Source organism: Aquarana catesbeiana, linkage group LG12 (genome assembly GCF_042186555.1).
Source record: "Aquarana catesbeiana isolate 2022-GZ linkage group LG12, ASM4218655v1, whole genome shotgun sequence".
In the NCBI taxonomy this organism is placed as follows: Eukaryota; Metazoa; Chordata; class Amphibia; order Anura; family Ranidae; genus Aquarana; species Aquarana catesbeiana.
Window position 1 is genome coordinate 151,260,902 of NC_133335.1, and position 21,931 is coordinate 151,282,832.

At 42.1% G+C, this 21,931-nt stretch overlaps 1 protein-coding gene across 2 annotated transcripts in view; it reads right to left on the reverse strand.

The window, feature by feature from the left end:
• The window catches only part of ZNF385C (zinc finger protein 385C), a 798,047-nt gene that overhangs the window by 123,100 nt on the left and 653,016 nt on the right, over positions 1 to 21,931 (reverse strand). For both annotated transcript variants that reach the window (XM_073606093.1, XM_073606094.1), the window contains one exon: positions 10,514 to 10,624. In XM_073606093.1, coding sequence (XP_073462194.1) covers positions 10,514 to 10,624 — 111 coding nt within the window. The remainder of the gene's footprint in view (positions 1 to 10,513; positions 10,625 to 21,931) is intronic.

Sequence of the window (21,931 nt, forward strand, 5' to 3'; positions counted from 1 at the left end):
ATTTTACTCACATCAGAAAATCTGTACAGATAACAGCTTTTATAAAATATATTTTCAAAGAAAATGCAGCCTCTACATTTAGTTAGGACTTATTCACACCATACATGCAAAAAAACTGGCGAAAAAAAGTGCAGATTTGATGTGCAGACACAAGTTTTTTTTTTTTTTTCAATATTTTTATTGAAGATATTGCAGATTACAAAATGCAGACAACAAACTGAGTAGTAGTATACACTTGAAGCATATTGTTGACAATGTTATACAATCAAAGTGTGAGGGGGAATATGGAGTTTTAAAAACAACATATATAGGAACCAGAACATGAATCAAACGTTGTATATAGAGGCATACCAGAAGACTCATAGCAGTGGAACGTATTTAGGACTGAAATTTGGGCCCATGGCCCTCCTAATTGGGCCAGAGGAGAACTTTTACAGGTTACTTTGTGAGACCCGGTGTCTCACCTTATCCTCACGCACCCCTAACGGGAACTAACTGTGCGTGGGTGAGGCTCGTAGTTTTTTGGCTCAAGTCTAGACCATGCTGGGCAGACACAAGTTTTTATGTGCGTTTATGTATGTTGACATCAGTTTTCATGTGTGTTTTCTTCACACCAATCCTGTGTCATCCCGTTCTCCTCTCATTTGTGGGTTGAGATGAGAAAAACTGCATGGAATTAAGGACTTCTATGAATATAAAGGGGAACCCCTAGACAGACAGTGAACAAAATATGGGGTTCCTTCTTAATATCTATACCAGACCATCATTCAGGTTAAGGGTCTGATATGAATATAGAATGGAAACCATGTTGCAAATGCAAAAAAAAGTGTGGGGTTACCAATCTAGTTTTCATGTCATTGTTTTGACTGATGGGAGGATTTTTTTTTTTGCTAAACATTTTTCTGCACGGTACATCTATTCACATGCAGAGCTGCATAATTCTGCACAGCTCCGCAGAATTAAACAATTAAAACAATTAAACTCTGCAGGAGGTAAACAATGTTTTGGCGTCAACAGCGCACATAGAAAACAACTGTTTCTGTGTGTTCTTACAGAGACTCTGCACATGGTGTGAACAAGCTCTTATATCATTTGTGCAAAAGGAAATAAAGAGCCATATACTAACAAAATTATTATAATATTTGACACCAAAACAGTGGGATCTGCATTCCTATAGCCTATTACAACTTGTCAGACCCACCTTAACTAAACACATACTGCAGCCATGGCTAAACATACAGGAGTGCTAAGAGAAGTATTCATTTGTTTAGTATGTCAAAATTATGACAACACTCAACTCTAATGCCCCGTACACACAATCGGACATTGATCGGACATTCCGACAACAAAATCCTAGGATTTTTTCTGACGGATGTTGGCTCAAACTTGTTTTGCGTACACACGGTCGCACAAAGTTGTAGGAATTTCCGATCGCCAACACCACGGTGACGTCAAGCACGTACGACGAGACTAGAAAAGGCCAGTTCAGAACCAAGCGCGGCACCCTTTGGGCTCCTTTTGCTAATCTCGTGTTAGTAAAAGTTTGGTGAGAGACGATTCGCGCTTTTTCAGACTCGTGGCTTTCAGAACGTTTTCTGTGGTTCAGTTTGTGCTTGTGGGTTTGTATCTGCTCTTCAGTGCGTGCAAGCAAGTTCCGCATGACTTTAATTAGTCATTGTGTTCTTGTTCGTTCGTTACTGTTTTTCAGGTCGCTCTTCACAGGCCTTGCTGTTCTTCAGTGCGTTCTGTTACTTCGTTCTGAGCAGCTGACCGTTTTCTAGCCATGTTTCGTATACGTACTCCTCGTAGAGTTTATGCTGTGTGGGGGCTTGGTGGTGGGGTCCTGACCTTGACACAAGTCCAGTCCATGAACAGGGTGGGGAGGAGTTCATGGACCAAGAATTGGTTGCTTCAGCGTGACCAGTTCTCTCATATGCCTTTGCTCCGTGAGATACGTGAGAATAATCCTGATGATTTCAGGAACTTTCTCCGGATGACGGACCCCGTATTTCACCGTTTGTTGGCTTTGCTGACCCCCTATATCAGCATACAGGATACCTGCATGAGGCAAGCCATCACTGCGGAGCAGAGGCTCGTCGCTACCATGCGGTACTTGGCGACGGGGAGAAGTCTGCAGGACTTGAAGTTCTCGACAGGCATCTCCCCCCAGGCTCTGGGGATCATTATCCCAGAGACCTGTTCTGCCATCATCCAGGTCCTACAGAAGGAGTATATGAAGGTAAGATTTTTATCCTTTAATATCACATTTTATTGTATTGAATGTTTGATAATATATTGTATTTCTTTCCTCATTCCCTAATTACCATGATTGTAATATGCTGTGAATGTCCCCTTTGTCCTCATGCATGCTGGATTTTTATGTCCTTCATACATATTTGCCTTCACTAACCTCCCCAGCATGGTCTCCTGCCATATATTCACCTCATGTAGTCACTTAACAATGTATTTTATCAGCTCCATAGTAGTGCTTTACCCCAAACAACCCCTAAAATGTTTAGAAATTTGATTTGTGCTTTAAATTCAGGCAGAGTGGCAGAGGCTTTTTTTTGTAGTGTCCCCAAATCATTTTTATTAACCCTCCCTTCCCCCAACTGCTAAGTCAGCTGATCCCAATTCTCTATGTATCCTCAATCATCTATCTGCTGACTTTGCCAAACCCATACACACTATACCCATCTCTTTACTGGTCAGATTTATGCATGAATTCCCCAAAGCATGTAGTGCAAGGGCCTGCCTGTATACTTTCAGATGGTACTGTTTAAAGTTTTGGTATCCTATTATTATCTTGATAGGTAATAGCAGAATGTCCAAATGTGCTCAAATGTGTACAGTGTGTATTTATATATTTGTATTATGAAACTTCTTACCTGTCCAGTGGTCTGCCAATAGTGTAACTAAGGAGGGGCAGTTCCAAGTAATACCCTGTATTTAGGCATTCATCTCTCAATGAAGTGAAGAGGGTTACCTGTCCAAGATTCCCCCCCCCATAATGTTAGAAATGGCCCATGAGAGGGGGGAGGGGGAATATGATAGGTGTACCTTATACTTTGGTGTTGTAAAATTCCCCTTAATAAATGTTATCTGGATGTTGGCCAAGAATGTTTGTGTGTAATCTGCTTTCCATGTTTATGTGCAAAAATACTAAGTTTTTTTGTTTTCCTCAACAGTTTCCCTCCACGCCACAGGAATGGCAGACTGTGGCCTCCCACTTTGCCCAGCGGTGGGACTTTCCTAACTGCGGAGGGGCAATTGATGGGAAACATGTCCACATCGTCCCACCACCCAACTCGGGGTCGTACTATTATAATAACAAGGGGTTCAATAGTATTGTGATGTTGGCGGTGGTGGCCAGAGCCAGAAGAGTGGTGGAGAACACATTTGGAATCCTGGCCAGCTGGTTCCACCTATTTCTGACACCCATCCATATGGCGGAGTATAAACTTAATCATATAATCCTGGCGTGCTGTGTTCCACATAACTTTTTATGCCAACATTCGGCCAACTATGCTGGCTCAGTTGGTCCTGAGGCCGGAATGATACATGAAACAACACTGGCGGCGCTTGAAAGTGGCCGTCCTGGCTTGTCCTCCCTGAGTGCCCGTGATGTCCGGTTAAGATACCTTGAGTTCTTTGCGGGTAGGGGGGCCATCAATATGCCAGCAAATTTGTGAAGCCTTTATCAAATAAAAAGCAAAAAAAAGCAAATCTTTGTTGACATTTACTGCTTGTGTTTGTTTTAGCTGACCCTGACAGAAATGTGGTGAGTCCAGAAAATGGCGTGATTGTGTAACTTTATACAAAGCACTGTTGGGTGTTATTTACTAAAGGCAAAGACACTTTGCACTACAAGTGCACTTGAAACTGCACTGAAACTGCACTTGTAGTGCAAAGAGAATTTGCCCTTAGGAAATAACCCCCATTTTCACAGAAAGCAGTAATTACATCAACACAAAAGTGTTGTAGCGTTGAGACAATAATCCACACATTCTTGATTCACAATCTTTTTAATACCTGCACAATCACATGTGCATTTAGAAAAGGTTTTTCAAACAAACCAACATGTTTGTTGTATAACAATTTTTGGGGTAGCATTATAAAAAATAGAAATGTCCATTTAAGCTAAAACAGGCATGTTTCCAAACAACAAGAAAGACACAAATCTTGAACTTACAAAGTTCACATTTGGTAGAACTTGAAGCCAATATCAGACATGAACTGTGTTTGATATTGCGTTCATATGGGGTGAATTCACCCCAGGAAAAGCCAAATTTGGAAGATGCACACAAATTTACCAATGTCAACATGTGCTAGCTGCCATCACGGGGGATCAAGGGACATGTTTTGGGGGAGCAACCCCTTCCTCTCAGCTACTTTATTATTGAGGAAGGGGTTGCACCCCCAAAACGCGTCCATTGATCTCCCGTGATGGCAGATAGCACATGTTGGCACACTGTGTGCATCCTCCAATTTTGGCTTTTTGAAAAATTGCTAAAAGATTTTTAACATTGTAGCACACAAAAAAACAAAGGGATTTGGAGGGGTTCTAAACTCGCCCCAAAACATCAATGATGCTTTTATTTTTTTTAATAACATCATTGATGTTTTCCTTGAGGTTTTCCAATTGTAAATTACACCCCATGATTTCCCCGATCAGGATCTGGGCACTTTCTGATGTGAAGGGATCTGGATCCACATCATCACGATCACCTAAAAAGATAGAAACCAAAAAAAAACAGGTATCAAAAATATGCCGGCATCCATCTCTTACCTGAGCCTGTGGTTGCAGACACTCACCTGTTGTGGTGACAATTTCCACCACATCTTCTTCCTCCTCCTGCCCTTCTTGTGTTGGGTGGATTTCCCCTTCTTCCAGAGGTGGGGGGTCTGTGGACTCCTCGGATGAGGGGTGTCCTCCGAGTCTTTTCTCCCCTATGTAAAACAAAAATGGTATACTTAGCACACAGATATTTGATGGCTGAACTATAAATAGGAAACATTGCTTGGAAGTGGGGTACAATTGTCTATTTTGTCCGAGTTCCAAAATGGAGCATTTTCAGTGTCTTTTGTCAAGCTTCAATACTTTACCTGTCTTGTACAAGCTTCACAGATGGAGACCCCCCTATAGTATACACTGGAGCACCTGTGTGGCCCCCCAATAAAAAGGGTGTTCTTGTGTCCCACACTAGTGCTCCAGTGTCCAGATGTGAAAACAGCTGCTCAGTGTCCTCTCCTTACACAGAATCTAATTTGCATTTCATTCTAGTAACAAAGCCATCTGCACAACCAAATTAGTTTCATACAAGTAGGGCGTAAAAATTGTGGCCAAATGCATATGGCCAAAACAATGGTGTTTTCTAGGCCGAAAGAAAAATGTTTGATACGAACGAATAATGTGCCCATGAACATGAAAGTTGCCATTTAAAAATGTACACTTGTAAGAAAAGCACATGGAGCAGCATGAACGTAATAAACATAAAGAATAGGAACACAGGACAACTACTTACTTTTTTGCAGCACTCTCCGGATCTTTCTGTACTGCTCATGTTCTCTTAATTTGAGGTCCGACCACCGTTTCCTGAGCTGATCTTTCGATCGACGTACCCCAAAATGCCGGTGCAGACTCCTGACCACTTTCGCCATGATCTTGGCCTTTCTGACATTGTGGTTGGGGTAAGGTCCATACTTTTCATCATAGTTGGCCTTCTTCAGGATGTCGACCATCTCCAACATCTCCCCAAAGGACATATTTGAGGCCTTAACTCGTCTCCTTCTGGATCGGGACGTTTCCGGCTCCGGGCTTTCCTCCTCCTCGTTGCTATAATTAGCACACACCTGCTGTGTATCCGCCATGTGCTCTTCCCCCACTGCGCCAAACAAAAAGGGGCGGGGAATAGACTAGAAAGAACGTCAGGGGTGGGCGGAGTTACACGCATGCGCAGTGTGTATAAAGCGCAACACGCGTGCATATTACGTACGATCTGTGAGCGGAGGAAGGAGCATCGGAGGTGCCAATCGTGATAACGAAGGTAACATCTAAACTTGGGCCTATACTGCTTCGAAATTGAAGCCTATATTGTAACAAGATTAGGAGAGTTTAGCCTGACCTTAGGGTTTTTCTTGTGTTGTGTCTTGCAGAGAAAATGGATGGCTTCAATGACCACAACTTCCTCCCCCTGTTCATAGACAAATACAGGGAGCTGCCCTGTCTGTGGCAGGTGAGACATCCCTATTATAATCATAAACAAAAGAGGCAGGCAGCGCTGGAGAAACTGCTGGAGTTGGTGAAGCCGGGGGTCCCCACAGCAACCATCCCCTATTTAAAAACCAAAATTGGTGGCCTGGGGAGCACTTATCTTAGGGAGCGCAAGAAGGTCACGGATTCCCAGAGATCAGGAGCTGAAGCAGATGACGTTTATGTCCCCAGGCTCTGGTACTATGAGAGAGTGCGATTTCTGTCAGACCAGACTGAAGTCAAGGAATCCCTCTCCACTCTTCCTTCCACTCTTCCTTCCACCCCAGCTGAGGCTTCCGATGTCCAACCTGGGCCTTCCAGCCAGGAAGAAGTGGAGGAGCCCAGCTGGAGCCAGGTATAGCATTCTTCTACAGATTTCTGGTCAATAAATAAATGATCTTTAATAGATGTCATTATTGATCACTAATTGCTGATTGAAAAAAGTGTTTTACATATCAATAGACGGTAGTGGGCACCCAAAAATCCATGGATTTTGTTGTCGGAATGTCCGACCGTGTGTACAGGGCAAAACAGTATGCGTTAAAAACAGGGGTTTAGTTTGCAAACATTTACAAATACATGCGTAAGCTACAGGCCCCACCAAGGCACCCTGGTATCTGTAGTTCCTATCACTGACTGATGAGTGACTCCACAGTAGAAGCACATGCATTCTAATGAGTAGGTGGAGGGCAGATGGACTGAAGGGAGCCCACCCCTTCTTAAAGGTACAGGTGCACATTGAGCACCCAGTAAATTGCACAATGGCTGCAAAGGTGTCAGTGCGTTGCCTGACCAATATAACATTGTTGCAAAAAAGGGGTCCACTACCCCCACCTATGACTGGCCATTACAGTAAGCAGCATTGGAGGGCAAATAGATATAAACAAAGCCTTACTTTCTTTCTTCTGAAATTCCAACAATCATTCTCTGTGACTTCAACATCCCTGTTAATGCTAATACTCCTGCTACTTCTCAACTTTTCACTCTAAACTCCTCTTTTGACCTAAAGCAATGGATACAGGCTTCTACTCGCTCTGATGGCAACACCCTTGACCTTGTATTTTCCTACCTATGCACTCTGTACAACCTCTCCAACAATCCTATCCCTCTCCCTGATCACCACCTTATTAGTTTTGCTCTCTCCCGCTCTTCCACCACCTCTCCTGCCAACCTAACAGTTACCTGTAGGAACTTTCACCACCTCAACCCTTCCCTTTTCTAGTCTGCTACTGACCACCTTTACGACAAAATCTCATCCCTGTCCTACCTCAACACAACCACTTCTGTCTACAACAGTTCACCATCAACCTCCCTACACAAGCTCACCCCCCCTGACTACGCACAAAATCAGGCCCCCACCCTTACAACTTTTGCAAACAGATAACACCAGAAGTCTCAAAAAACATAGCTGCACTCTTGAGCGCCTGTGGCATAAGACTTCAGAAAGACTTCAACCAATATCAATCTGCCCTCCAAAAATACAATTCCTGCCTCCTCCAAGCAGACCTACTTTCACTCTCATTAAAGTGGTTTTAAACCTCAGTCATGAAATTTGAGCAAAGCACATATATCTGTATTGTTTACTTATCTCTCTCCAAAGCTCTAAGTGTCATTTCTCAGTGGTGCTTCATTCCTCTGTTATCAGCATAAGTCACTTCTGAGAAGTTTTCCCAACACATGAGATAAAATTTGTGCCCTCTCTTTTGCCATCTTCCCCAAAAGCCCCCACTGGATCCCACCAATCTTAACCACCAACCCCCTACTCCTTTCTCCCCTTTTTCCTTCAAACTGTGCTCTTTAAGCTCACAAATGATCTAATAACAGCCAAAACCAATGGACACTACTCTGTACCTTTACTCCTGGTCCTCTCTGCTGCTTTTGACACGGTGGACCACTACTACTCCTTTGGTCTTCGGGACTGTAGTTACTTACAATTCTACTTCCTCTTCTCCTCTTCCTTTCTCTGTCGGGGTCCCCCAGGGTTGTGTTCTTAGATCTCTCTTATTCTCGATCTACACTTCTTCCCTGGGTCAGTTAATAGCATTCCATGGTGAACTTATCCTTTAACATTTGCAGTAAAATCTCATTTTGGACTCTCAACACTTTGGTGTGGGACTTTGATTTTTAGGCTCAAAACCTACTTCTACAGGGCATGATGTGGCAGCCAAGAGGCGAAGAGGGAAAAGGAGCAGAGGGTTCCAGTACCGAGTTACCAGACAAAGCAAATGTGGCTGATTGGCCTTTCTGATTTCCCAAGTGTATTTTAAAACGCTGCTGTGTTCCTAGTGGTTGCACAGCGATTTCTGTTGTCTAGGGTGCTCAGCAGGCTGTGTCATCCTTTGTGTTCTGGATGGTATACAATAACAAAAGCAGTAGGCATTGCCTCAGTACTGTAGCGGTAATATATTGCCCATGTGAGACATCTGCTGGAAGAACATAGAAAGTTGTGTTGTGTTACATTGTGCTCCCAATGACCCCCCCCATAAATGAGGACCAATGCCCTCTACTACAGCCATTGTGCACCACAGCTTTCCCCCTTGCTTCCCACTAAACATTGTTACCTCACCTTTGCCCTCAATGAACATTCATCTTTTAATCTGACCACTGATGGCAGCACTAATGGCCAACGTCAGGGAAAATTTTTCCTCCCACTGACAACAGCTAGCCGAATATTCTGCCCTTCTGCTGACCATAGAACTTTTTTCTTTACCTGACCAGAGCAGTTTAAGCACTCTGACACATCACCGCTGCACTCTATATATTGTGATTGCCATTAAATTGTGCTGACATATATCGTGTTGTGCATTACAATAGTGCAGCACATTATGTTTTAACCAAAATGTTTATTGCCTTAACAATTGGTGGTTGCTGATAGTTTCTGAATATTTTAAAGCATATCTATGGTCAAAATGTAAAATCAAATATCATTTCTAATTTCATTTTAATTTGTATTTCAATTCTTTCTAACCTTATCCTATTAATCTGAATAATCTTGAAGTTTGTAAACTTACTTTGTTAAGATATCCACACATTTACTTGAATTCCATGACACATATTCACCATGGCACTGCTGTGTCACAAATTGTCACAGAACTTGCCTTCTGAACTACAGAGGTGCTGAGAGGAGGAGTTTCAGGAAGCAGAGTCAGGAATCACAGTACAGGAATCACTGCTTGCAGGCAGCAAGGAACTATGGGATATGTAGTCCTTAGAAGTTGAAAGTAAACAGCAGAGAAGAAGCTGCATAGTATGCAAGGAATCCAGAAAGGTGTGGAAAAAGATGGTCAGCAGACAGGCAGAACTCACAGCATAAAAGAAGGTTCTTCATGGATTGTCAAAAATAACTATTGTTTGTATTGTTATTACACTGCTGATGTTATAAAGTGTATGCTTTGGCCATAGATTTCCTTTAACTAAGTAGTACTTTAAGGCAGGCTTGGATAAAGCTTTAGCTTCAGCCCATATTCAGTTTTATTTTTTTTAAACAATTCTTTAGGTTTATGTGCATCTGTGAAACTTTTAATTGTGAGATAACAATTGAGGAGTTTTTTTGTGGGTGCAAGGAGTGTATTTATTTGTTTAGTAAAGATTTCCACCCTTGCTCTACGTCATTCAGAATTTGCCATGCTGTAATGTCTTCTAACTAGTTTTATTACACAGCCACAACAAGTGGTTAGTGTCGATGAACAACGCCGTCTTGGATGTGTTTATGCCCTTAAAGGGGTTGCAAGTCCTCTATTCTCTTTTTCTGGGGTGCCCACAGTGCTCCAGGCCCCTCCTCTACTTTGGGTGCCCCCACATAAATCCGCTTTCCCTTGGGGCACCCGCGCAGGCTTGCTCCCATCGATTGACACAGACAGCGGGACTCAGCCCGCCCTCATGTCAATGGATTTGATTGACAGCAGAGGGAGTCAATTGCTATCAATCTCACGCACATCGCTGGATTGGGCTAAGATAAGAAAAAGGGGGGGTCTGGGGGGAGTTAAAGCACAGAAGGTTTTTCACCTTATCGCATAGAATGCAATAAGGTGGAAAACCACTTTAATATGATAAATCTTCATGTTTAAAATCAGAAAAGGTTAACAGCATGCCATTTTGAATGACTGCCCCATATAAAAGAAAATAAGAGAAATACATTCTCCACTTACAATATCTTACAGATCGCACAATGACTTTCAATGTCCCTGAACATTTTAGCAAATATGCTCATAGTGAGTTTTGGCCTGCTTAGAATATCTTTGCTATACTATTCTGACTTACCAGGGAGTTGAACCTGAGATGACAGACGTTGCAGGATATAAAAGGCTTCCGTCTCGGAGGAGAAGGCCCACCAAAGGTATGATTAATAACTGCTTTCTGCACTGGGTCCATCTACAAAAAGAGAGAGGGGTATTATAGTAAGTCAGGATTGTCCAGGAGCCACAGTTCATAAGTCTGCATCTACTATATGCACTGCAATATTATCGAGCATAATTTATTATTATTATACAGGATTTATATAGCGCCAACAGTTTACGCAGTGATTTACAACATAAAGGCAGACAGTACAATTACAATACAATTTAGTACAGTAAGAATCAGAGGGCCCTATAATGAATTATCTTCATTTTATCATTTTTTAATACACTGTGAATGAAAATATTCTTATCAAAATCAACTAAATGCAGTGGCATTATACCATATTCAAGTGTCCTAAATAAAACATTGCTTCAGATACTTCTCTTCTGGCAAGAGTTAAATCATCAAATGCAAACTGTTATATTTGTATGCAGTGCAATGGAGAAAATGTCATAAACTTGAATTGGAGGTGTTACAGACATTTAAAAGTCCGTACAAATATTTCTTTTTTTAGATTTGCATTGAGTAAGGAACTATTCTAACTCCTGTAAGGTTTTACTGTTATGCGGAGATGCTGCCAGTGAGATTTCCCAACACTTACTAAACAGTGGTTTTTGGGTTTAGATATGTTTTAGTGGTTGTAAACTCTCCATTACAACTTTTGCTCATTCTGAATCTACCTTACTAGCACTATTCATCTCTGCCAGTGAAACATGACTTACTTGTACAGTCTACTGTAATCCGTCCTGTAATTTTTTTTTATGTCACTGGCGCATGCGCATTTAGTCATCTGATTAACGGCACACTATGTGTGCCATTTCCTTAACAACAGCAGTGGCGGGTCTGTAATTTCCTTCAAGAATGGCACAGCGAGAAGACTCGCGATACTTTCCCTTCCTAGCTTCCTGGTTCTCTACTTGTGACTTGCAGACGTCACACAGGGGGAGTGTACCAGGTCACAGACATCCACAGCAAGAAATGGAGGAGCTTGGTTGCTGTGGTAACGGCGATTGAGAAAGAGGCTTGAATAGCGCGCGATCGCACATGCGTGAGATTCTGGCAGGGGGAAACGAGGAAGGGCAGAAATTATGTCACAGGGGAGTCAGAAATCCACAACAAAGATGGTGCAGCCGATTCCAGGAAGAGTATTTTGTTTGATAAGCCACAAAAGGGTACTTGCGAAACATTAGATGCTAACATTACTATGTGCTAGGCATGAAGACACTTTGTTCTCTGTAAATATTGAAAAAAAAAAAGAAAAAAAAGCCGAGTTTACTTTCTTTAAACCCAAGTAAAAACAGCTTTACCAAGTCAACAAAGAGCTTAAAGGAAAAAATAAAAATAAATGCACATTTTTTTGCAGGTAAAAAAATTTGCAGTTATTTATTTGTAGATTGCTAGTACCATGCAGGTCTCCTCCAGATCCATCATTGTATCTGTGTGCCCATACATCCCGTATGGGCAAGCTGATAAAATCTGACAGGAAGAATCAATGAACTACCACAGCGCTCCACAGCACCCTGGTAGTTCATTAAGAACTACAAGTTGACAGCCGCAAAGGATGTTGGGGCTTGTAGTTCGTTCATACAGACAGAGCTGTGTGAATGAATGACGCACCCGTGTGGGCGGAGCCCCACACAGCTGTGCTGATTTCAAAAAGTGACAGCTAGTTCGGGGAACCTCTCCCTATACTGCTGTCACAGGGAGGTGGGGGGGGATCGCACAGTGGCTGCAGCATTGGGAACGTGTTACATGTTCCACCCTAAAAACAGGTGGAACATGTAACCTGTTCCCAAAGATGAACCAATCCTTTAACCACTTCAGCCCCGGAAGAATTTACCCCCTTCCTGACCAGAGCACTTTTTGCGATTCGGCACTGCGTCGCTTTAACTGACAATTGCGTGGTCGTGCGATGTGGCTCCAAACAATATTGGCGTCCTTTTTTCCCACAAATAGAGCTTTCTTTTGGTGGTATTTGATCACCTCTGCAGTTTTTATTTTTTGCGCTACAAACAAAAAAATAGGGACAATTTTGAAAAAAACGCATTATTTTTTACTTTTTGCTATAATAAATATCACCAAAAAATATATAAAAAAACATTTTTTTTCCTCAGTTTAGGCCGATACGTATTCTTCGACATATTTTTGGTAAAAAAAAAAATCGCAATAAGCATTTATTGGTTTGCGCAAAAGCTATAGCATCTGCAAAATAGGGGATAGTTTTATGGCATTTTTATTAATTTTTTTTTTTTTTTTGGAGTTATGGCGGCGATCAGTGATTTTTATCGTGACTGCGACATTATTGCGGACACATCGGATAATTTTGACACATTTTTGGGACCACTGGCATTAATACAGCCATCAATGCTATAAAATTGCATTGATTACTGTAAAAATGTCACTGGCAGTGAAGGGGTTAACCATTAGGGGGCGGGGAGGGGTTAAGTGTGTCCTGGGCAGTGATTGTAACTGTGGGGGGGATGGGCTAGCAGTGACATGACACTGATCGCTGCTCCTGATGACAGGGAGCAGACGATCGGTGTCCTGTCACTAGGCAGAATGGGGAGATGCTGTTTACATCAGCATCTCCCCGTTCTTCAGCTCTGTGACACGATCGCGGGTATCCCAGTGGCGATTGATTTCGCGGGTCCCGCGGGCACGGTCACGGAGCTCGTGGCAGGCGCGTGTGCGCCGGCGTGCACGGCGGAAATTTAAAGTAACGTACAGGTACGTTACTTTGCCCAGCCATGCCATTCTGCCGACGTATATGTGCTGACAGCGGTCGGCAAGTGGTTAAAGTATCACTAAACCCACATAATAAAAAACTAGCAATAAATGCTGTATTACATGCTGTCCATACTAACTCACTCACTACGAGATTTGTTTTCTGTATTCTACAAAAAACCTGGTTAATCATGCTGCCCTCTCTCTCCACCTTCTGTTCGCGTCCCCAATTCAGCTAGGGATTTTGCAGCTGTGGTAGCAACTCTGCACATGCTCAGTTTTCAGTGAGTTTCTGTGCTGAGCATTTCCTCCCTATCACATCTGAGCAGCCCATGACTATAGAGCCACACATGTGGGTATAAACACATGTAAATGTAAATGACAGCCCACTCCCTCCCTCCTCCTCCATGCCCACTAACCAGCTAAACACAATAGGGATGGGATATTACATGTAGATTTATGGGGGCTTCACCTCCCACTTATTCTAAGACACAGGCTGGAGGGCCGTGATACACCCTGTGACTCGCAAAAATCCGCCCACACCATGGTATTGCCAAAAAAAGAAAGATTTGATTTCAAATAAGTATCTGTATGACAATTTAAAACCGTTTACTGATGTTAATTTTTTTTTTTAATCTGTATTCCAAAGGCTATTTTTTTTTTTTTTTTTTTTAATATGTAATCAGTAGCAGAGAACTAGAAGCTCCTCCTGCTTATATTTCCCTGCAGACAGGCTGGGAAAGAGCCAGGTCATGTATATCAATTATGAAAAAGGTACTTAGATGTTTCTTTTATTAAAATAATTGCGGTGCCATCATCAAAAAATAGCAGGGACACTGTAAATTAAACAGCCTGTGCTTAGTATCACTTTATTGCAATTCTTAAATTGATGACATCTGAGGAACAGAACACATGTAATGAATGCTAAAATGATAACCACTAGCTGCTTGAACAGAAAAGGCTAAGCATTGCCGGTAAAAACACAAGGGACAGTCTCCTTAAGCCTGTGTTAACACTGCTGCGGTGCGAGTCACCGCATGTAATTCTTCACAGGAATCACAGCACATTCCTGTGTAAACTTGAGCCATGGATTTGTATGGCTCAAATCGCACCGCATTCGCACCAAACTAGCAGAGGACCCTTTTTTTGTCTGCACTGCATTTTGCAAACCAATTAAGGGGTGTCTTTAACATACACTCCACAATCGGTTTGCATGGACGGGTTGCGGTTTATTCGCAAAGCATCTAGTGTGAACCCAGGCTAACAGTGATGATGACAACCTGCAACCAGGATTCCCAGAGATCGAAAGTCCTGGAACACAGAAGCTTGCACTAAACAAACCAGATCAAAAGCTGGTGTTTGACCAGGCTGACTAGAAGTTGACTTATAGCTCTAAAACATGCTTTAAACCTACATTCATTGAAACCGAACCTAAGGATATGCTTTACCTTAACTAGCCAAAGCAAACTTTTTATTTCACTGACTTCAATAAGACTGCATTGAACAAATCGGGTTCACAGCTGGTGTTTGACCAACCTAGTTCAAAGCTGACATTTAACTCTGATACATTTAATAAACCAAGATTTACTCAGACTGGACCAAATGATTGGCTTTATCCAAACCAGCCAAAACCAACTTTTACATTTATAATACATAATATACTGTATTTTACAAAAGCCATCCTGAACTTCAGGCAGGACTTAAACTGGCCAACCAGCAGTTTGGAAAAAAAAAAAAAAAGACCAAATTCCCCCATCCACACATTGAAGGTGGATGGAGGAATCACTATTGTTTTCTGATGGCAGTTAACCATCAGAATACACTGATCCCTGTTGCTAGCTATAGCTGGCTGGCTGATCATTCAGGAAAAAACAAAAAGCTGGTTATACAGAAGTCACTTAGTTCATCAAGTTCTGTACAACCAGCCTGGCAATAAATTGATAAAAATACGACTGCTCCCTGCTGAGCTGGCAAAATTTTGATCCATGTGTAGCACCCTCTACCAATAGCTAGTATGGGATTTTTTACTAGGGATACTGTCAGCACTGGTAAATTTAGGCAGGCCTATGCTTTGAGCTAGGCCTGTCTGTTTTGATCTGGGGGCTGGGAGTGGTTAGAATATCAGTGGGTGTGGCCACCTGTGCCCTAGTTCTGAGGCGCCCCCCCTGCCTCCAGGGAGAATGTTCTGGAAGAGGGGCAGGGCCTAGAACTGGAGTGGCAGGCAGCTCATGTGGGAGCCCTGACCAATCCCCAATTGGTATTGGCAGGGGGCAGGCCTCCTATATAAGCTGAGGTAACATGCCACTGGGGGGAGTTGTCAGCCGGGTGAAGTGGAGAATGGAGTACATGGTCATTTATAAGGAACTCCTGGAGCAGAGGGGCAGGTAAGGTTGTCGGAACGTACGGTCCGGTCAAGTTCTCCATCAAGGACACGGGTCAGAGGAAGGTCGGTGAGTGTAGCACAGTGGAGGGCTGGATGTGCCAGGAAGTCTGTGAGGGAACTTCACTTCTGCACGGTCAGTAGTGCTTGTCATTACACGGTCAATGATGAGGAGTCCTGGATCAGAGGAGAGACTGTGGGGATATGTGTCAAATCGATGTGGCCTGAGGGCACAGGATTTGCAAGCAGGGCTAGCTGGAAACAGTAGTCCATCACACTTAATGTGCTTTTACACTACTATGCCTCCGGGGAGAGGTACTGCAGGCCTCTGGCCTAGTAGCAGCGAGCAACCAGAGTCTGCACTGAGGAACTATCCAGAGTGGGTCCCTTTGCTTAAAGAAGAAGATGTGACATTACACTAATAACTACAGTATAAGTTTGTGCAGGATAGGATTTTCTGGGAACATCACTCTTACACGGTCAAGAATGATGTCCTCATCCTTACACGGTCATGGGTGAGGAACTTCTGGAAGCAATAGTCTGCAGGAGTTATGCAGAGGAGGAGCAATAGTCTGCATGGAGATGCAGGGAAAAAGACTGTGGCTGTTAATCATGCACATCCTTCCTTCAGGCTCAAACTATGTGCTAATCAGTAAAATCTACAAATATGATGGCAAAGTGAACTATACTATGGGCATCCCATATACCCCTTTCCCCAACCAAGTTGTACCCCCCAGTAAACAAAAAACAAAACCAGCAAAGGACTGTTCATTGTCTCTGGAAGTGATAGATGGGAGTCTGGCAGCGAGGGTGATATAGTGAATGTTTGAACTAGTGGCAACTACACCGCTACACATGTATGACCGCCCTTAGTAAGAAAGGATCAAATTCTCATGATGATGATAGGACAAAAGTGTATCAAAAACAGACTGAGGAGCAGAAGCCTGAAAATTACAAAGGGAAATAGAAAGACTTCAGCAAGCACGTGGACTTCCGCACAAAGAGAACTACCAATTTATGGGAAAACTGCTTTTAAATACTGATAGAGATATTCAAGTTGAGTAAAGACAAAAAAACTGGGCCCAGCTGATGAAAACTTTAATGGCCAATGACCCTTAAAGTGTATGTCAGAACAAATAATTATAATAATAATATGCAGTACATCTCTGCAATACATGCACATTGCCCTGTGTTTTATCGCTTTAAACACCCTGCAAGTACAGAAAACATTTGGCGCTTTGCCAGATATGCACTTTGCTCCTAATTTCTTGTTGTGGGCTGACAACATGAAAGGGAAATTTCAGCCTACATGAATCTCCTTTATTTACTATTGATATCTCTATATAATAACCTTCTGTTTTTCACCAGAACCAGAAGCTGCAATTACATCTGTACGACTACCCTCTTTTTGAAAACCAGTGTATCTTAATGGATAAACACTCCAAACAAGAGAAGGACCAATGTTCTGCTATTTTTTTCTAGCAGGCTCAGAGAGGGGGAAGGAATTATCTTTTTACTATATAAAGGGTTACTAAGAAGAAAAGAAAAGTGAGCTGAAATCTTCTGATCAGGGACATAGGCAGCAAAACAAATGTTACAGTAGTGTTAACCCTTCCCTATGCTATCCAAAAAAAAAAAAATATTTGTTTGGCTGGAGCTACACTTAAAAAATTTACCTGTTCCGACTTACAAACAAATTCAACTTAACCTCCCTGGCGGTATGATTATTTCAGATTTTAGGTGCTGAAAGCGGTACAATTATTTTGCATGGAAATTTGGCGTTTTATATTGTAGGTCTGTAATTCTTAACAATAACACACTTAAATCTGTCCAAACAAGAGTCTAGTAGATATCCCGGGTATGATAAAGTTTGAAACACAAAAACATAAATTATAATATAATAAATAAAAATAAAAAAAAAAAAAAAAAAAAAAAAATTAATAATAAAATAAATTTCCCCACGATTCACTATCGCTCAATTCTGCAAGTGTTCTAATTTACTATCGCTGTTTTCTAGCTGGTCTAAAGCCACTTTTGATGTAAAGGGACACTTTTTGGTTGCTATGGATAATCTCCAGTTTCCAGGCAGAAAGAACAGTATATATAACATAAAACTGCATGCAGGGCATTGGACAAAGCACTGGGGACAAAAGGGATGTGAAATAATTTCATACAGTACTGTAATCTGTAAGATTACAGTACTGTATATGTTATTGTTTTTACAATTTTTTGAATTTGCCGCCAGGCTCCGCCCCCGTGCGTCGCGCCGCTCTCAGGGAACGGAGCCTGGCACGGAGAGGCTTCGGAGGAGGACGGAGCCCGCAGACACTGCAGGGGACATCGCAGGATCCTGGGGACAAGGTAAGTAAAGCCACACCAGGATCCTGCGATGTAATCCCGAGTGTGGCTCGGGGTTACCGCTAATGGTCCTGAATTTTAACCCCGAGCCACACTCGGGAAAACCGCCAGGGAGGTTAAGAACAAACCTACAGACCCGATCTTGTTTGTAACCCGGGGACCGCCTGTATAATGTACAGAATGATGCCCTATTACTGTGCAATCAGTTAAAAGGCAAAGAATGTCAAGATATGCACAACACAGAAACATCATTTCCATTTGATGCTGAATTTCAAGCACAATGTCAAGTTTTGAATACATAGGAGTTGATTTACTAAAGGCAAATAGACTGTGGACTTTGCCAACTGCATTTGCACTCTGCATGTTACAGTTGCTCCAGTGCTTAGTAAATGATCAGAAGCTCTGCTGACTTCCATCATCAAATCACGTGCAAGCAAAAATTCAGTCTTTTTCTTTGCATGTGATTAGGTTTTTTTTCCAAAGTGTAGCTTTACCTCATTTACTAAGCTCTGGAGCAACTGCACTTTGCAAAGTACACAGTCTATTTGCCTTTAGTAAATCAACCCCATAGACATAAAGTTGAACTATAGGCAAAAGTATTGTTTTTTTATTTTTGGTAGAGTAAGGGAGGATTGTAGCCCCTATCAGTTTTTTGCCATTTGTGTCCCATTGGGGAGATTTACCTTCACTTCCAGTCCCACAGCCAAAACAGGAAGTAATAGGAAATCCCTGCAAATTAAGGGAATCTATTGGGGACCCAGGTCACTAGAACTAGTGTCCCTATTGGTTTCCCCTCTCTTACTGTTCTGGTGACCTTTTCCTGTCACTTTTGATGTTAAAAGTAAACAGGACAAATAGATAGGGGAAATTTCCCTATTAGGGAATTAGGGTACAGACAGCAATAAAAACAGGTGTTCTAATCAATCTCCACTCTGTCCAAAACTAAAAGAAAACATTTTGCCTTTAGTTATACTTTAAAATTGTTTGTACCTAAATATGTACATCCCTCATTTGGAAAACTGAAAACTCGCTGTCGGCTGACGTCATAGAGCTGATCCAAGCTGGGGAAAATTTACGACCAGATGGTCGGGATCCACCCACATGCCTTGATCAGAGCCGGCTGCTCCTGCCCCCTGCACAGCCCAGTGCTCCAGTGGGTGCAGGGGAGGGGGGCTAGAGCAGAGAGTCAGTGACTGATAGTCATCAGCTCTCTGCTCAGGTAGCTCTGTGAACCGAGTGATCAGTGGTGTTTGATCGAATTGTTGGAGCCCACGGGAGACAGGTGCAGCATCAGACCGATGCTGCATCCACCTAGGTAAGTATGGTTCTACAGGAAAAAAACAAAACCCATACTTCTCTTTTAATACCTGTAATGATAGTATTTAGTAAATATAGTTTCCTTGATTTCAATATTAATATATATATAAAGTTAGGGCCATATATATTTGGACACAAGCACAATTTTAGTTTTTTCAAGTATTTACCAAAACATATTCAAGCTATAGTTATATAATGGATATGGGACTGAACGTGCACACTCTCAGGTTTAATTTGAGGGTATGTACATCCAAATCAAAGGAAGGGTTTAGTAATTACAGTGCTTAAGAATAGCCACACACCCATTTTACAAGGGACCAAAAGTAATTGGACAATTGAATCAAAAGCTGTTTCATGGCCAGGTGTGGGCTACTCCTTTGTTATTTCTTTATCAATTAAGCAGGTAAAAGGTCTGAAGTTGATTCTAAGTGTGGTATTTGCATTTGGAATCTATTGCTGTGAACCTATATCATGGTTCAAAGGAGCTGTCCATGCAAGTGAAACAGGCCATTGTAAGGCTTCAAAAACTAAACAAATCCATCAGAGAGATAGCAGCAACTTTAGGAGTGGCCAAATAAACAGTTTGGTACATTCTGAGGAAAGAAGAACGCACAGTATTAATGTATATATATACATGCAAGCCTCCTGCATGTATCCCCGGTTTGCAAATGTCACCCCCTTCAGCAGTAGGAGCCCCACAAATCAGTGGAATCAGTGGGTGGGTCTCTTTGTTGGAGCTTGGTGGGCAGAGTCATGATGTCACAAGACTCCCCCCCACCTCTACACTCTCCTACTGTTCAGTCATACTGACCATGCCCCATGATGAGTAACATCCAGTCAAAACTCAGGAAAGGCACCACATGACTTCAGCATGCCCTTGCATGCTGAGGCGTGGAACAGCCAATCCTGGGAGAGCTGAAGAAGAATGGAGGGGGGATGTGAAGCTGGAATCTAACACACACTCTGCTCTCTACTTGTTCATGAGATAAAGAAATCAGATGTCAGTCACAGCAGTGGGGGATGTGGTGACACAAACTTATCTGTGTGTTGTTTTTTTATCTTACTTAAAAAAGACAAGAGGATTGCTCAAAGCTGGATTAACTCTTCATGGCAAGACTGGGCACAGATGACTTGATATCATCTACTGTACCAGACAGAAGTCTTCATCAAAACATTTTTTTTTCAGGTTTATGTCCACTTTAATCTGTACCAGAATGACAGGAAGAAAAAAGTGCGGAGAAGGCTTGGAACAGCTCATGATCCAAAGCACACAACATCATCTGTAAAATATGGTGGAGGCAGTGTGATGGAATGGGCATGCATGGCCCCCAGTGGAACTGGGTCATGGGTGTTTATTGATGATGTGACAGAAGACAGAAGCAGCCGGATGAATTCTGCAGTGTTTAGAGATATACAGTCAGGCCAGATTCAGCCAAATGCAGCAAGGTGGATTGGACGGCACTTCATCGTACAGATGCACAATGATCCAAAACACACTGCAAAAGCAACCCAGGAGCTTTTGGAGGAAAAGAAGTGGAATATTCCACAATGGCTGAGTCAATCACCTGATCTCAACAGAATTGAGCATGCATTTCACTTGATGAAGGCAAAACTAAAGGCAGAAAGACCCACAAACAAAGAACAACTTAAGACAGCTGAAGTTAGAGCCTGGCAAAGCATCAGAAAGGAGAAAACCCAGTCTTTGGTAATGGGGGGGGGGGGGGGCTGTGTATAAAAATGGTTGCAGTTCCTAAAATTTGTACTTGATATTTATGTTCAACCCCCTGAATTAAAGCTGAAAGTCTGTACTTCAAATTCATTTGGATTTTAATTTTATTCTGGTGGCATGAAGAGCCAAAAGTATGAAAATTGTGCCTGTGTCCAAATATATATGGACCTAACTGTATATAGAACAAGCAGGTCAAATGCACTTTGTCATGATCTCTCAAGCATCTAACGGATGTCGTCTACACAAGTCCTTACAGAAATTAGCCTTATTCAAAGACAGAAAACAAAGAGTGCTGCTGAACTGAGCTTCACTCTGAGTGCTGCAGCACCAAAAAGGTCAAAAGCGTTTTTTGTTTTTTTTTAAATTGGAATTTTTATACAATTATGGGAGAGGGTGAACAAAATATGTCTTATTGGCTGAAGTTCTGCTTTAATGTGCTTTAACTACTTCACCCCCCGGAATATTTTACTCCTGTCCTGACCAGAGCACTTTTTGCGATTTGGCACTGCGCCGCTTTAACTGACAATTGTGGGGTACGTTGTACCCAAACAAAATTGACGTCCTTTTTTTCCCACAAATAGAGCTTTCTTTTGGTGGTATTTGACCACCTCTGCGTTTTTTATTTTTTGTGCTATAAACAAAAAAAGAGCGACAATTTTAAAAAAAGCAGTATTTTTAGTTTTGCTATAATAAATATCCCCCAAAAATATATAAAAAAACTATTTTTTTCTCAGTTTAGGCCGATATGTATTCTTCTACAGATTTTTGATAAAGAAAATCACAATAAGCGTATATTGATTGGTTTGCACAAAATTTATAGTGTCTACAAAAT